The sequence below is a fragment of the Nicotiana tabacum genome, chromosome 19 (genome assembly GCF_000715075.1).
Source record: "Nicotiana tabacum cultivar K326 chromosome 19, ASM71507v2, whole genome shotgun sequence".
In the NCBI taxonomy this organism is placed as follows: domain Eukaryota; kingdom Viridiplantae; phylum Streptophyta; class Magnoliopsida; order Solanales; family Solanaceae; genus Nicotiana; species Nicotiana tabacum.
The window spans coordinates 59625264-59643092 of record NC_134098.1 but is presented as its reverse complement, the minus strand read 5'-3'; the positions used below and the strand labels follow the sequence as shown (position 1 = coordinate 59643092).

The following is a 17829-nucleotide window of genomic DNA, read 5'->3' as shown; positions in this document are numbered from 1 at the left end:
TCAGGAATGAGTTGGTGTGATAGTTAAAATTTTGGGGCGAACTAGTAATTTTGATTAAAATTTTATATTTATTTAAAAAACTTATTAAATATATACTACCCAATAACTTAAAATGTTAGAATTTTGAACACTTAAATTTCAAATCGTGATTATGATACGTATCAGGAATATTACATGTTAATTTCTTAAGATCAGAAACAAGAAGAATTTAACATTTAAGCATTAAATCTTCCATTCATTCCATATTCATGTTGTCGGATTTTGTAAACCTTCACCAAAGATGATGAGAATAAAACTATACCGAAAAAATCACTTACAAAATTAAGCAAATAGCCAATGAGGGATTTTTTTTGGCCAATGAGGGAGTTAAATGCGGTTTTTCTGCATAAATACCCGTTTCTTGCCGTTTATTTTTTTTTGAATGTTTGTCTGTGTCCAAACCCCAACACCTCATCATTATCAACATTTTCCCCAACTTCTGTCCTCTCTTTCTATTTTAGCCCCACATTTCTGTACTCTAACTCAAAAGCTTTTGCATGTACACATCCCCCATTTTTAACATTAATTAATAAAAAACTCTTTAATATATCAAGTTCGTGCCTATTAGCGGTTGCTGTAATAGTACCAAGTGTCGATTTTCTCTCCTTCAATCTTCTCGTCTTTTTAGACTCTAGAGTTCTTTAGTACTTTGCTTCCAAAAGTGTAGTTTTCTGTACTCAAAAAGCAGAGATGAGTGGAAACCAATCTCCAAGAATCTTTAACTCAACGACTCACTTAGATATTTTCAAGAAATTCAAGCGTTTGAAGCCTTTAGAACCATCACCTGGACTTCTTGGCTACTTCTTTTTCGTTCTTTGCTTATTCTTATGTCTTTTCTTGTTGGATTATAGCACAGTACTGAACACTGGTTCTCACTTTCGTGGGCCCTCTTTTTTTGTTACCTGGTTTGGCCTTAATGACTATTCTTTAGTAAATAGTACTATCAACAGAAATGAAAAGGTGGGATTTTTAGAAAAAGGTGGTGATGGTTGTGATATTTTTGAAGGGAATTGGGTATGGGATGAGAATTATCCACTTTATCAGTCAAAAGATTGTAGGTTTTTGGATGAAGGATTTCGTTGTTCTGAAAATGGTAGGCCTGATAATTTTTATACTAAATGGCGTTGGCAGCCTAAAGATTGCAACTTGCCCAGGTTGGTTTATCTTTTTATTTTTTATTTTCTTGTTGTTTCGATCAATGAAATACTATTAATTGTATTGCTCTGTCTTGTGTATTTATGTTCTGCTGCTAATATCTTTTTGGGCAGAATTTTCATTTTTCTTGCATAGCTTGTCCTAGCTTGACACACTATCATTTATTACTTACTCTGTTTCAATTTATGTGATACTTTTTTTCTTTTTAGTCTGCCCAAACAGAATGATACATATACATATTTAGAAGCAATTTAATTTTAGACTTCTGATTATTCCGTAACGAGATGATTTAGCAACAAAAGTATTTACTATAAGTACAACTGCGCTTCAGTCCCAAATAAGTTGGAGTCGGCTATATGAATCTTCGCTAACCATGTTTCTCCATTTAAGCTCTATGACATATTTTAGACCACGAGTTTCAAAACTTTTCTTTCTTTTTTAAACTCCGTGCCAGTCAAACACCTTTATGTAAATTGAGACGAAGGGAGTATTGTCTTCATTGTTCTGTATTTTGAGAGGATTAGTGTGATTAGCTGTAGAAGGATTTTCATAATCATTTGATATGACCTGGAAAACAAAATTTAATGTTGTTACTACTTTTGGTACAGATTTGATGCAAAATATATGCTAGAAAAGCTGAGGAACCGACGAGTGGTGTTTGTTGGAGATTCAATAGGAAGAAACCAGTGGGAGTCTCTTCTCTGCTTGTTGTCTTCAGCAGTTTCTGATAACAGCTCGGTATATGAAGTTAACGGTAGTCCAATCACAAAGCACACGGGTTCTTTAATTTTTAAGTTCAGGGATTACAACTGCACTGTTGAGTACTACAGAGCACCATTCCTAGTGCTGCAAAGTCGTGCGCCTTCTGGGGCTCCGGGAAATGTTAAAATGACGGTGAAGCTGGATCAGATGGATTGGAGCTCTGCTAAGTGGAAAGGTGCAGATATTTTGATTTTCAACAGTGGTCACTGGTGGAATTATGAGAAAACCATTAGAGGGTAAACTCTTTTCTTTCTTTTCAATCACAGCCTTTATTTCCTTCGACTAATGTTTGATGAACGGAATATGATACGTAACTTGGACTATGTCTTAAGTAAAAATAGGAAAATCTACAAGAGTGGCTAGAAATAGAGCTAATATTGTTAGTATCTCTTATTGATGGTTAACAAAGTTAAAAGCTATACATATGTTGTAATAAAAGAGCTGCTAAAGATTGGTATCCATAAGAGAGTAGTTTACAACCATGACCTATATAGTAGTTTGAGAATGCTAGCAATCAAATCTTTTTATAGACTGACAGAATCCTTCAATAACCGTTGAACTACTTATTAGCGAAAAATTCCATGTAAATAGATAATATGCCTGACGATACCAATTAGCATTAACAGAGGATTTCCAAGTACTGGATCTCTTCCTGTGCTTTATTTTCACAATGTTGAAGGACTAAATGAACTGATGGTTTGGTTGAGTATTGAAAAGTTTGAGTTCCAGTTTCCTTTTAAATTGTCCCCATGCATTAATTATGCCTTGGATCTATGACATTTCATTTATATGCATGACTCGAGGGGGCATAAACATGTATCCATGTGCATGATTTGGCCTGACAAGATTCAGCTAATTGATCTAATACAGAAAAATTCTTCAGTTCAGCTCTACTTGGTTCCTAGGGCATACTTAATGCTCCAATTTGAAATTTGATCAATGGAATTGACGGTAGAAAGATGTGCAATGATTCGCAAAATAGACACAATAATCTGTCATGGAAAATGAGATTTTGAGTTTCTAGGCTTCATTCGGGAGGCAAAAAGAAACAAAGAAGATAGAGTGAATTTGAAGGTGGTTAATAATTCAATCTCCACAAATATCAAAAGAGCTGATTGAATATGTTTCTCCCCTTCATTTTGCTTTATTGTCTCAGCCTTTAGATTGGCCTACTTATTGAAATGAAACGTGTCAGATGAGGTTAGGTTGATACTCACCCGTTGACTTGTTGTGGACGAACTTTATGAGCATACAAGTCTTCTAGTTCTATTATGTAGTAAAATTGATACTTTTGTTAGGATCAAGCAACCATAATTTTAAAAAAAAATGATAAGTAGCCTAACAAGTCTTGTGCTGGAGTTTAGTTCTCTTTCATTCTGATGAACCCAAGTTATTTGGATGTCTTGGTTATCACCTCTAAAAGGTGTATGAATGTTAAAGCACTTTAAATGTGTATTGCTTTAGTAGAGCTGACATACTTGATATATGTGAAGATTTACGACTCCTGAATTCCTTTTCCTTGACAGAGGATGCTACTTCCAAGAAGGCGGAGAGGTCAACATGACGATGAGTGTGGAGACAGCATTTCAGAAGTCAATTGTGACATTGTTTGATTGGATAGGTCATGAAGCGAACATGTCCAAGACCAAAATATTCTTTCGTACTTATGCTCCTGTACACTTCAGGTAATTCTTCTCTCCTTTTGTTTGTGTAGATAAGTTACACTTCACGTAATTCTCACTCTTGATCTATCAAATGAAATTGATTTCCGTAACAAAACACAACTAATGAATCTTGCCACACCTTGAATAAATCTTTTGAGGTCTTTCTTTAGTATATCAAATTAGAAGTGTGAAATGGCGATTAGCTGAGACTCATCTAATGTCCCAGATTCTTTCCATAAGTATCTGTTTGTTATATTACGTTAGCCTTGAGAGGGTGAATGCACTTTTAGCGGCTGCGGTTACGCTTCATTGATCTTCTATAGAGATGGAATGTGTTGAAACTTGTAGTAAAAGGGAAAAATGTATTTTCTTTGGTACTTCGGCGGTGGTACCTAGTTCATCTTATAATCCATGAGAGAGACAATGATAGGGAAATACGATGTGCTAAGATACTCAGGCATTGAGGATAGATATATAGCTAACATGGCTTATCCAAAAAGCAAAAAAGGAAGAGGAAAGGATATATAGATTTTATGTCAAGTAAGAGTTTATGTATATGCATGTATGTGCAGCTATCCATGTACTCCATCTGGGCCGAAGTCAGTCTCCTTCACTTTTTCATTTAGTTTAAGGAAAAAAATTCCCAGAAGTTCCTTCTGACCAATTTGCTATAATTCAAATAACCTTCTAATATTTTAGTAATTACAACTACCTCCCCTCTCACTACCTTTACTGCAATCACTTCTATTTTTGAAGTGATAATTCAGATATACCCTCGATATTCTCATAGTAGATTTTAAAAATAAGTAGATTTGTTAGTATATCACAAATACATTGCTACATAACTTATTTACACTTGGTGATTTTTTATTCTCAAATTCAGGAACCGATATCAAGTTAGTTGAACTTCAAATTTTCTTAATTGGGTGAAGGAACTAATCTAATAAAGGAAGTTCGTCGCACTTTTGTTTATTATCTTTAGTTTGGCTCTATATTTAGGAACCTTGATCACTATTATTAAATTTTTGGTGAAATTTGTTTGATTGACAAGTGCGCCTTTCAAATCGGTCTCCTAACATCCCGAATCTAGCCATAAATAGAACAATACAATCAATATAGGCTAAAGGGTTGTGGTTTAAAACTAATATGTCGTTGGAGCAATATTTCCCCTGTTCATCTCTTATAGAGGAAACATATTTTGTCTAATCTATTATCTTTCAGAAAGAAGAGAAAGTATTTTGAATGAGGGGCCACATTGCCTTTTGATAGAGCTTTTAATCAGGAAAGGATATCTGTTGTGACTGCTACTTGACGGATTTCACTAACTTGGAATGTTGATAGGGGCTGTTCTAGAGTCCACCCTAGTAGTTGTTGTACTCTCCTATATTTTACCCTTTACACTGTTTGGGACATCTGGAAAAGGAAAAACCAGACAACCTATATGGTATGAAGGTACATATTTATAGAAAAAGAAAATAGAAAGCAAATGTTGTAACCATCGAGAGAAATAATAGATTGGTATTGAATGGACTACTATGAAAATTTTAAGAAAGAGGTTCAAATTTTCATCTTAAAGCACCATGAAGTGTGCATTAAAAGGTTTTTAAAGTGCTGAATTGAGCAGCATTGAGTGTTGCACCTTTTTTTAACTAAATGATAAAATGTGTCGGAGAAAATTCTTTTTCCAACAAAGGTATGCAATGATTCAAGGTAAGCCACTCTTAATCCATAGGTTGTTTTCAAGGATAAATGCTATATGCATTGTATGCTTTAATGCGTAAAGGCTTTCCTCAGTTGAGTAGATCTAGTACTTGGTGTGATTTCTTGATTATTTTATATCTGCAAATTATTGGTATTTTGATTAATAATATCTAATGAGCCATACAAACTAGTCTAAAATTTGTTTCAGTAGATATTTTGTTTTGGTTATCTCACTCGATATGCAATTAATGAATCGCTCTGATGAACACTACAGAGGTGGAGATTGGAGGACCGGTGGTAGCTGTCACCTGGAGACACTACCTGACTTAGGATCATCCGAAGAGTCATTGAAGAGCTCATTTGAATATAAGACGGTTATAAATGTGCTATCGCAGCTCGCTAACAAATCAAAGGCTTGGACTATGGGTTTACTGAATGTAACACGAATGACATCTCGGAGAAGAGATGGTCACTTGTCTTTGTATTATTTAGGCCCTAATGTGGGACCAGTTCCTCTTCACAAGCAAGACTGCAGCCATTGGTGTCTCCCTGGTGTCCCTGATTCATGGAACGAGCTTCTCTATGCAGTCCTCCTCAAACAGGAGTTACCTCGGGAACAAATCTCCGAGTACACTTCTTCTCAGTTCCCGGAATGACAGCAGAGAGGTCATCTCAAGCAGTTCACCTTGTTAAAGCTCATAATTATCAGTTGTGTAACGTTAGAAAGGGAACTTGAGCTGGAGCACTCAATATGCCAATACTTATAAACCAAATGAATGCGGCCTTCTTCGAGAATCAATTTGAAATTACAAAAAAGGGCTTCCTCACTTGAGCTGATGAGGTACCTCCTTTGTTCCAATTGCAGTTTGTGTATACATTTGATTTTTTTCCTGAATCCTTTAATCAGGAGTGAAATTTAGGTATTTAGTTTGCAATATTGTATAGTGTAAAGGGCATCATGAACTGTATAGATGAAGAGACATTATCCAGTTTGACAACACTGGAAAATACTGATCCTTTTGATAGTGTTCATAGAACAACGATAACTATGCCTCTACCTCAAGCAAGTTGGGGTCGGCTATATGAAGGGTGAGGAAAAATGTGGTGATATTGCCAGCCATTTGGTTCACCGTGTAAAATTCTTCATCAAATTGCAATGATAATTGTTATTAACTACTCTTACTATACGACGCCTACCTAGCCAACGCTTAAATCCGGCTCTGCCCAAACGACTATTGCTGAGCAGTTATTGGATATCAAACAAACCTCCCCATAAGGTAATTTTAATGGCATTTCTATTTTGTTTACCCAATCACATGAAATTTTACCCAATTCCATATCTGGAATGTACGAAATACGTATTAACGGAGGAAGAAAGAGAATTGTCTACTTAAATTGAATTGAGTTGGAATTTATTGGTATTTTCAATGATACAAATGGAAAGTTGACTCTATAGTGATACCATCAATTAAGCTTTATTTGACTATGAGGAAAACATTTTTGCGAAGGAGATGCATTAGTTACATCTACTAGTGAAAAATTAAGTTCTGGTGATATGAAATAGGTGTACCAAAATTGAGGATCTGCTTTATCATGGTATTAGATCTTAAGTTTTTTATGATTTCTTCTTTGTTACGTTCAAAGTAATACTTCTTTTAGTGATAAATCAGTAAAAATAGATAAAAGTTATTAAAGCAATGAAATTATTACTCATAAAGGAAAAGAATCCTCCCTATATAGAAGAGAAATGTCAAAAAGAGACATGAAAATGTTGTCATGTAGCACAAGGTAGACAAGAATACATGTTTGATATAATCCAAGTTTTTCAAGACAGCTTATTTCTGAGGTTAATCGTCAAAAGGGTATTGTTCATACCTCATTGTACAATCAACAAGCAAAATACGACCTCCAATTCTAGTATCACAACTAGTAAGCAAATTAGCTTTAGCTGAAGCCAAACAAGTTTTACAATCTTGTTTGGTTAGAGTAGTAGTTTTGTTGTTGCAAGCAGCATGTCCATACGCAAAAGCGTTTGGATAGGGAGAAATGTTGTGGTAGTCATATCCGTGGCGCGACGGCGTGGTGCTCACTAGTTCTGCAACAACATAGGCTAGACTTATGGCAAAAGGATCATCTTTGAAATATTGTCCGCTGTTGCACTGGACCTTTGTCAGGTTGGTGTTTGGAATGCCTTTTACTACTTCAAAATTCAGTCTCAGAATGAGAATTGCCACAACTAGTGTTAAGTTTGTCATCACTTTTATCATCTTTGGAGAAAACAGGTTCAACCCTTTTCTTCTGCAAATGTTTCTGTTTTCTCTAAATATTTGAGATGATGAGATGATAATTGTGTCCTCCGCCTGTCTAGGGACAGGACAAGATGTAGCTTTCTTGCCTTTGTTGTCATTTTGTTTGTTTCAATTTTGATTTAGTGAAGCTTGGTCCTTAGCAATTGTCTTTAGCTTTTGTTTGGTCTTTGGTGGTTGAGATTCGTACATCTAGTAGAGAACTAATATATGTGCTTACTAACATAGTATGATTAACATGTATATTTTCATTTATATTGTATAAACAGTTTTTACATAATCAGTGTAAATTGATTAGTTAATCTCTTAAAGCATCCACCTGTGGGAGCCCAATTGCAATGATTTTAAGTGGGTTTTTTTTTGTTGTTGTTTTTGTTTTGGATTTGGAGCTGAAAATGGAGTTTGCACGTATGAAGGCCCCTAATGTACAGAATTCCGTATGTTTATAAATACTCCAATTTTATCGCACTTCACTCCTCTCTCTCTCACCAATATTAATCATAATTCTTTAAATGCAATTTGTTGTCATTATTCTGGTGGAAGAGTAATAACACCATACAGTATTAAATTTCTAATTTCTACATTTTATGAAAAAAGAGAGATAGAATATCCTCAAAACCTGATCAAATGCTACAACCCCAATATGCATGTGAATTACTCAAACGTTTCTAGCAACTTTAAAATGTGCATAGAAAATTTAACGACTAGAGTATTTATAATTTCTAACAGAATAGAAATTATAAAAGGAAGTTAAAAGTGCAGTGCAACTCTTTTATAATATACTTCTTAATTACATTGAAGGCATTGCATTTCTATTAACTTGGAGTTTATTTTTTTATTTTCATCTTTTCTTCCTTATAAATATCTAAAATGTTAAAATCTTCTACCAAAGAACACCAAAATATTTCAGTTCATCATTGTTGGATTGACGAGATTTAGCCCATTTATTTTCAAGGGTGTTATTTTACACTTCTAAAGGGAAAGGGTAGAGTTTACGTGGGAAGTTAATGAATAGAAAGATTAAAATAAAATCCCTTTTTGGCACCCCTATTCTAAAAATAAAGTTTATATAGGTATTTAAGACCCCTTGAAATTAAAGGCGAATTAAAAAATTAAGCTGCCAAGTTCGGGGGTCCCTAATATTTTTACCGCTTTTTCCTTTGTCCAAAGGAAGGAGCTACAATGCTCCGTACATATTCGTCCGGATTCAATAGTTTTGGCCCAAATTCTGTATGTGCGCAAAAAATTTAATTTAATATGTATAAATAAGGGATCTTTATATAAATACAGTTGCGGACATATGATTTTGTGCAAGCGGGTTCAATCTTAGAAGTACATAACTTTAATCGTAAAATAGTAGTTATCAAGTGGGTTCAAATAAAATATTTATACAAAATTTACACAACTTTAATCGTAATTTATACAAATACACAGTATTATTTTTTGACGAAGCAGGTTCAGTTGAACCCGCTTGCCACCATGTGCGTCCGCCACTGCACAAATAGCCGGTCATATTCATTGTTTGCTTTATCTAGCCATATACATAATTTATACATTAATTATACACAATTATACATATATAATACATAAATTATGCATATATTATATCTTCACAGGCTATTTTTAGTTTAAGCGATTAGATGGACGACTATTTGGGTTAATTCTCCTATAAAGAATTTATTTAAAATGGCTTACTATGTTCTCGAACTCAGAACCTATAAACTCAAAATTTTAACTTAGGTGGATTATAACCTTCCCAACTAATGGAGTAGCGCTTGTCTATTTACCGTACTGCGGTACTGCCCATATTTCTATTATATAGGGGCACCAGTAATTTACTGCTGAGTAGATTATATATAGTCAGACATCAACTTTTTTGGTGTGGAACCGAGCGATTTCACCAAGTTCTTCCACTTTTGTAGCCACCATTTCTACCTTCTCCACCATCTCTAACAAATGAAATATAAAGCTTGCCAAGCCAAGATTTTCAGTCGAATTCTCCGCAGTTTTTACAAGGAGACTTAGCTCTTGTATCATGCATTGTGTTCTTGGACTTATCAAAACTTTAGCACGACATATTTTCATGTCCCTTATGCTCTCTCCAACCTCCTTCAAAATCCATGCAATTGACAATCCTATTATTTCACATGGCTCCTTTATGCTCTCTCTTTGTGTTGGAGATGGCTGCTCATATATCAGTACCAAACAGAAAATAATTATAGTAATTAAGAAAAAGAGGAAGTAATATATTGAAGTATTTTTTTTTACCTGTCTGACTGATTGAATACATCCTTTGAGTGAGAGAACTGAAGCTGCAAGCTCCCTTAGAACCTCTCCAATTTGCAAGTACTTCTCCCATGGATAAAAGAATCCAAATTTCCCATGCCAAGGTTCCCACTTCGCAAAATTTGACTGAAATAGTTATCATATTATTAATTTAATAAAATATTTATATCCGACTTTATGGATTTCCTAGTAAGAATTGTTAAGTATATTATACCAGTGACTCATCACTGGACTTGGAATGCAGCACTGATTTGCATCCACTGACGTCAATAGTTGGTTGTTTTTCTTTATCATCGGCTATCTTAAAATATTCCTCTAAGCACCCTGAAAATTAACGAGAAACACGTTAAAAATCACCATCAATGGGTAAGATATATTTCAAAAGGTATATTAGTTCTTAGTTTAAGTTTAATTTTATGCACTGGCGATGCAAAATATACACAAAATCAAGTCATTTGTAACAAGTAAATTTCTACGATACTTACTACTACTATTTACTAATCTGGTAAAAATATTAATTAACGTGGTATCACACGTTAAACAACACTAATAGTGAGATAAATCTTTAAATAGTCAATCCATTATTTCAAGACTATTACTAAGCCTAAAATTAAGATGGCAATGGATTGTTCATGTTCATTTACGTAAAAATAAATAAATATTTGGAGGTTAATTTATTGGGAGGAATTAAATATGCAAATTTACCTTGGATAGAAGAGGCAACTTTATCAAACTTAGAAGCAGTGGAGGAATGAAGTTCATCACTAGCCCAGATGGGGTAGATGAAACTTGTAAATATGCAAACAGCAAAACCCATACCAATGGTGGAAAGTCTCTCTCCAGCCAATTTCATGATTTTGTCAGCTCTTACTCCAGACACTACTACCAAATTGAATGTCAATATGAAGATCATAACTCCATAGTCATATCTCTTCTTCACGCTTGGTATCAACCTTGAGTACGTTGCACCAGCACCTGTTCATGATATAACTACCATTAATGCTACATATACCTTTATTATTAGGATACGAGTTATATATTTCGACAGTGTAAAGTATTTTTTTCACTATCAGTATAGCATGTTATCCGTTTTATTTTTCAAATTTTAGTATGGGTAGTTACGTGTAGTTTTTAGTAGGTGACCTGATATTTAAGTATAATATCCAAATTAAGTGAAAGTAGTAGCCTGAAAATAAGTGAACTAGTAATCTGAAAATAAATTAGATAATCTGTTATAGTAGATTAAATTACACTGGTAATTAATGTATAGTTAGAAGCTAAACTCTTATTATTAGCTTCCTTTAGTAACTTTATTGTGAGGACATATGAGTGACAATATTTACCAATGACAATCACAGAGAAGCCAACAACTAAGGCTCCGCCAATTTCTCCACTTTTGTCAGCTAAAATTGCAGCCACACATCCCAATCCACCGCCCAATACGGTACCAATCGCTCGGTTTATGCCTTTGCTTAGTGTAGCACCTGATAGGAGATACATTATCAGTGGAATTTAATTTATTTATACTAATAGTCTAAATAGTTTTTACACTAACAGATCGGTACATTGAAAATACATGTACATTGATAGGGGAAAAAATGGATGAATCATTAAATGACAAACCTGCGTAGAACTCGAAGACAACTACAACAGTCATAATAGCCCACATGGCATTTTGTCCAACTTTCTGGAATAGAGGATCTAATAGATATAAAAGTGATACCAATACCAAAGCTAGCCCAACTTTGACACTATGTATTACTTTCCTCATATCCAACTTGCTTGTTCTTTCCTTGAGAGATGAAAAAATATCAATAAAGGAAACTTTGGCTTTCTGCTTCTTTTGGTCATGTTGAGAAATAGTTTCTCCATTTGGAACAGGTACAACGTTAGAGCTCATAATGCTTAATCCTTAATGTTTCTTCAAAAAACTAGCGACTATATGCAGAGAAGGACAGGGGGAATCGAAGAATGGAATATTGTCTATATATAGGACTTAATCAGACTACTTATAATGCAGCTCCGATATTGTGGATACAGCACTACCTTTTGCACGCTCGGCCCCCATTGGTTTGCCCAAAATAGGTGTGACAAACGAAATTTACATGGCCTTTTACATGCTTTGCTATTTCTTGTAAGAGTTCAAATTATATATTCGAAGGATGTATACATGCAAGCCTCGTTGAAATGTGATATTTGTAATCTTCAAAATGAAATAGGTTATTCACTTGATTGAGGTAAGGGCTTATTTTCTCCTTATAAGATCTTGCATAATTTCACTTTATGAGTTAGCTTTGTTGGGTTGAGCTAGGCATAATGTTTATTTTCTTATTATGGTATCATAGCCCGTCTCATTTATAGTTTTGGTAGATTTAAATTATATGACGAAGTAAAAATAATTTACACAATATTATTTAACTTATTATATTAGGTCACTTATTTTATGTTATCAATCAATGCTTATTAAATAGAATAACTTGCACCTATCTTTTAAGTGATCGGATGGTGTAAATCTTTTTTACACAATCAATGTATAAAACTTAAATTGATACTTGATTACAAAAATGTTGCCCCTGGTAGATTATTCACGCTCCAAATATTTAGCCCTAAATGAGCCAAGGATATTAAAGTGTCCCACATTGATTAATTGATAGAATGGATTGTTGTTTGAATTTGGACAATTCTCTAACTCATCAACTAACTTTTGATGTTTAGTTAGAACTTAGAACTAATGTTGATTTTTCTTAACAAGTACTCCCTTATTAAAAGTTGTGAGCATACGCGTTTTTTTAACTTTTATGAGCTATAGTGACTTTAAGTGGAGCACCACATGCCCAGCACCATCATAAACTTTAGTACTTGCTGTTGGTGGTGCAAATGAAAATGCAAACTAAATATTTTGGAAATCATTTAAGGATCTTACAAGTTGTATCTAAGGGTTAATTATGTTTTGTTTGATGAATTTGTTGAGGAATATGGTTTTCGACCTCTGAAATTCGTACTTTTTTGTGCATAACTTTTGGCAATATTTTTGGATTTCAATTTCAGTTTTATGTCTTTAATTTCTTAATTGAGATTTGAGCATATTACAAAACCTATAGTTCAACATAGGATTAGTTGTTTTTAATACAATAAGAAAGGATAAGGGCAATAAGGCATTGACTGCACATGCTCATCAATCATCATGCTGTAAAAGATAGGGGCTTCTCAGTCAATTAATTGCACACTTATCAAATAACATTGGAGTATTTCTTGTTCATCATCAAGAGTTTCAATTGGCGTAGGAAACATACCAACATGATACCAATAGCCTGTCTAAATCAACTAAGAGCATTATATTTTTATGGCAAACAGGAGGAAATACGATCATATATATATATATAGCACGTACGTAGTTGGCAAAGGAAGTAGTTGATAAAGGAAGTTCAATTTTGTTGAGTGTGAATATTTTGTCAATCATGCTGATCAAATATCCAATGGTATTACAGCACGGATTTAAGAGATAAATTTAATAGGTTCTTTGTCCTTTGAAAATATTTCGAAATCTATATCTATGAAATGAAAGGTCGAATCATCGTGAAATATTATTTGAAATTTTGCTCAATCCATTTGTAGAAAGCAACACGGAAGCAGAACTAGATACGTTCAAAACTTAAATATTTCTACTTTTCAAAAAAATTCCGCACAAACTTATACATAGTAATATATATTTATATACACACACTAGGCCCATTAATCTTTGACCATGAACTTGTACTGCCACATTCTCAGATATGGGTTCTAGCACCTAATTAAATAGTTTAGGTTCTCTAAATTGAGAAGCTACTGTATATGATGTAATGAAGAGTATCAAGCTTTAAATTCTTTACAAAAAGATAAAAGAAAAAAAATACTCAATGTGTTTCATTCGAAATTATTTTAAATCATTAGATCTCATGATACGTCTTTCAAAATAACCCTCGTACTTGAATCATTTGTCAAATACGTAAGAATAACAAAAGAAGAACAAGAAAATATGTAGTAGATCAGAAAAATGAGTCTGGAAGCCAGTGAGGAAAAAAGAGTCAAAAAAGAAGAATAGTTATATACTTATATTGGTGGAGAATGATTATGATTTATTGACAAGTTAGACATCCCTTTGAAAGCCAGGCTAACTAATTGCAAAAAGGACTTCATCTCCAAGTGTAAACCTACTAATATCCTAGGTTTTTTAATGTTAGAACCACTACACATTGTCCATTTCATTCAGTTTATTGTCTGCTTCTGAATGATGACACCCTTGTTTCTTTCCACGTTGGCTTATAGAGGTGTTAAATGAGCAGGTTGGATAGATTTTGGGCGGATTAAAATGGGCTGAGTCAATGAATGAGCGAGTCTATGACGGGAAAAATTCAAAAATAACAAGATTTACCAGTGTTCATTAAAAAATAGTCACAGTTTCAAAAGTAATAGAATTTTAGCCACTTTTCATGTAAAGATAAATCTGAACGAAAACACTATCCAAAATTCGGAAAATACTCCAGCATAATATACTGGAATTCCAGTATAATATACTGGAGTTCCAGTATAATATGCTGGAAGTTCATACACAGGTGCTCCAATCTCCAATATATTATGCTGGAACTTTCCGCGTGTCGGAGTTCCAGCATAATATGCTGGAAGTTCATACACAGGTGCACCGATCTCCAGTATATTATACTGAAACTTTCCGTGTTGCAGCAAAATAGTGGCTATTTTTCAATGACTTTGCAAACACTGACTATTTTTTAATGACTAATCCGAAAACTGGCTAACCCGTGCTATTTTTACGTCTATGACCTGCTCAAAAGTTACTTGGACTGAGATGGACTGTGTCAAAATGGGCTAAATTTGGGTTATAGTCCAACCCGCCCAACTCTCACCAAATTTTAATTAATATGTATTATTTTTTTATGAATTGCATAATTATTAAATAAGATTTTCTTACTTTTGTTATGGTCATGTATAATATAACAAACAAACAAAAAATTATTTCTAAGATATTTTGACAAAGTTATTCATAGATCAATTTGAGCTAAAAAAATAGTTTAATTTTAATAAGTTGAGATGAATTGAGTCAAGATGAGACTGAGTTCAATAAATGAGCGAATCAATAACCAGCCCAACCTTGAACAAGTTGGACGGGTCATTTGGGCTTGGACCAGATTTGACAGTCCTATTAGCTTACAATTACAATGTTATAGTTTTGAAGATAAAACCATGACAACTCAAAAAGTGATAAAGACATTTGTGTGGAAATATATAGAGAAGGTATAAATTTTTGTACATAATTATCTCCAAAAAGTCCTCCAAAATGCGAACGTGATGCATTTTCATGGGCAAACATACGAAAATTATAGATAAAAGAATAATAATGAAATTTGAACTCAAGACTTGTGCCTGATATTATATATTGGAACGTGCTAACATCTCACATGAAATCTCTAACGTTATGAAATCCTAATTCATTTCATATTATATTGCCTGTAAGGTAACCTTGAATCCGAATAAAAAAAGGGAAGCAGAAATATTTTCCACCATTATCATCATCATATTATATTGGTTGTTCTATGGTCCGTACATTTTTTTTTTTGGCTTCATCTACCCACTACTAGCAGAATCAAGATGATATCCCCCCTTCGCAGAAAGTGAAAGGAAACTAATGGAAGAGAAAACTCTAAACTCTTGTGATTATGATAATGCTTTTTCATTTTATAAACATTTTAAAAGGGGTTGCTTTAGTCATATTTTATTGACATTGTGTTTGATTCCGTTTTTGGGTTATAAAATGAAATCAGAAATATTTGTCTTTATTCAATAGTGATACTTTACATGATTTCAATTTGTATAATACTAGTTCCTCTATCTTATTTGAAATTCAGTATTTCATCTTCAACTTTTTACAACTCGTTTTACATGAGCTCCAACAATAGGAGGAAAATGAGCAAAAAAAAAAAAAAATTCTTTTCGAATCCGTATATTGACTAGGCTAAGCTAGATATAAGGGCATCTCTCTCTTCTGCGCTTTTTGCCTGAACTGTCAAATTCGATCGAGTGCCTTTTTACGAGTTAAATTTTTGTACATGATTAATGTAAATAATATTTACATAATAAGATCGTTCTACACTAAACATTGGTACATAATGATTTGAAATATAGTCACCAATATACTACAACATATTGGTTAAAGCACGTGCACAAGCTACTTATAATATATAACTTGAATCCTTCCCCTTTTATTCGATCTATGAGTAATATTTATAACGATGGATCTTTATTCTTAACAGTATTATAATTAATTTTACCCAATCAACTTGGTGGTTAGAAATCAATTGCAGTCGTACAGGGTTACTAATAATTAACTATTTATAATGCACATGAACGGATAATTTGATCACAAAAAGAAGCATGTAACGTAGTGGGGGAACTTATCAAACTATGCTGAGCTATGAAAATTCAATACTTTTAATTAAATTCTTATTATGATAAAGTATTGATTGAAAGGACAAAAGGACGGTATTTAATTCAACAATACATCACACGCATCGAACACGGAATGCCAATTGAATAAACGGTATTAGGTAGGATGAAGACAAAAGTACTTTATTTTTGTGACTTGCCAAAGCCAATAAAACACTAAATTCATTTACCTATAGTGTATAATGATACCCACTATTTTCTATTTAATTAAATATATTTACTAAAGCTTTCTGGTTTGATATCCTTTATAATGACCACTTTTCATCTTAGCACTGAGTCTCATGAACTATTTCCTCTATGTATATTCTTGTCCTTTAGACGGACACCTGGTGAAGTTGGAGAAAATCATTCATTTGATTTTGATCGAAACCTGCCTTTATTTTGTCTCTTCTATGAATAATAATAATAATGTAAATAAATTAGGGTGTTTATGTCTTAAGTGGTCACCTGAATAACCAATCCTGTCTCACATTATGTTTCCAACTTTTAATCCGTGTAGTCACTATCTCTCTAAAGTTTGGATTACATGCCCCATTCTTCCCATGTACTGTGTTCAATGGCACTAGTAGAATTTTATTTACATGTATTCGCGCTGCTGTATTCATGAATGCAGTAGTAAAAAATGCCTAAAATTAAGGCAGTCCAGTTATACGCGTATGTATTCACATGTATTCGCGCCATGTATTCATGAATACAGCAGCAAAATGCGCCTAAAATCAGGGCATGTATTCGCGCTGCTGTATTCATGAATACAGCTGTACACGCATGTATTAACGACAATCCCTTAAAAATAGGTATGTCCAGCTGTTTAAGAGAGAGAAAAAATATAAATAGCGTATATCATGCCTTATTTCATGTCTCAATGGTAGTATATACCATAAAATACTTATTTTGCTATATAAAATATAAAATGTAGCTATAGAAAATAATATTTTAAAATAATTTTGGTTTATAATAAATAAGGTGTATATCTTTGCTACACGGGGTAAAATTTCTTTCAAAAAATTAGAAAATGTCACATTTGATATTCAATTCTACGAACCTAATATTTGAATCGTTCGTGTTATGATATTAGAGTTTTTGCTTTATGTCAAAGGATTCAAAAATCTTACTCATATAAAAAAGTATCTATTTTTATCCTTTTTGCGCAATATATATAATTTTGCGACTAAAGAGATTGATTCAATTGAAGCCTTCAGACCAAGTAGTTGCGCCCCTGAAAAAGTATTTGTTAATCCAGAGACAGATTGCGATTTTGAATCAGTGAATATAAATTCCCAAAGCGTGTACTCAAGAGTTGATTCATACACACTACTTTAGGTCGACTTGTCAGAATTTTCCTCTTGAATATCGGCACTAAAAATACATCCGGTGGAATCTAAGAGAGACCATAATCCCACTTTAGAAGTGGGGTGCAT

The 17829-nt window shown here is 33.4% G+C and overlaps 2 protein-coding genes across 2 annotated transcripts; one reads left to right on the top strand and one right to left on the bottom strand.

Annotated features, from left to right (window-relative positions):
- Positions 1-425: 425 nt before the first annotated feature.
- Positions 426-6497, top strand: LOC107818707 (protein trichome birefringence-like 11). Its single transcript, XM_016644737.2, has 4 exons — positions 426-1193; positions 1803-2192; positions 3483-3641; positions 5596-6497. The coding sequence occupies exons 1-4, from the start codon at positions 730-732 to the stop codon at positions 5975-5977; spliced, it is 1395 nt and encodes a 464-aa protein (XP_016500223.1). The 5' UTR covers positions 426-729; the 3' UTR covers positions 5978-6497.
- A 574-nt stretch (positions 6498-7071) lies between these two features.
- On the bottom strand, positions 7072-11944 carry LOC107818708 (aluminum-activated malate transporter 13-like). Its single transcript, XM_016644738.2, has 6 exons — positions 11537-11944; positions 11257-11397; positions 10619-10888; positions 10128-10237; positions 9896-10039; positions 7072-9811 (listed from the first exon to the last, which is right to left on the bottom strand). Exons 1-6 carry the CDS (start codon positions 11811-11813, stop codon positions 9488-9490), a joined length of 1266 nt encoding a protein of 421 aa, XP_016500224.1. The 5' UTR covers positions 11814-11944; the 3' UTR covers positions 7072-9487.
- Positions 11945-17829: the final 5885 nt, after the last annotated feature.

Coding starts and splice junctions, on each gene's coding strand:
- LOC107818708 (XM_016644738.2), bottom strand. CDS start 11,813: ATGAGCTCTAACGTTGTACCTGTTCCAAATGGAGAAACTATTTCTCAA. Junction 11,398..11,536: donor TGTCTTCGAGTTCTACGCAG/GTTTGTCATTTA, acceptor ATCTCCTATCAG/GTGCTACACTAAGCAAAGGC. Junction 10,889..11,256: donor CTTCTCTGTGATTGTCATTG/GTAAATATTGTC, acceptor TATCATGAACAG/GTGCTGGTGCAACGTACTCA.
- LOC107818707 (XM_016644737.2), top strand. CDS start 730: ATGAGTGGAAACCAATCTCCAAGAATCTTTAACTCAACGACTCACTTA. Junction 1,194..1,802: donor AAAGATTGCAACTTGCCCAG/GTTGGTTTATCT, acceptor CTTTTGGTACAG/ATTTGATGCAAAATATATGC. Junction 2,193..3,482: donor TATGAGAAAACCATTAGAGG/GTAAACTCTTTT, acceptor TTTCCTTGACAG/AGGATGCTACTTCCAAGAAG.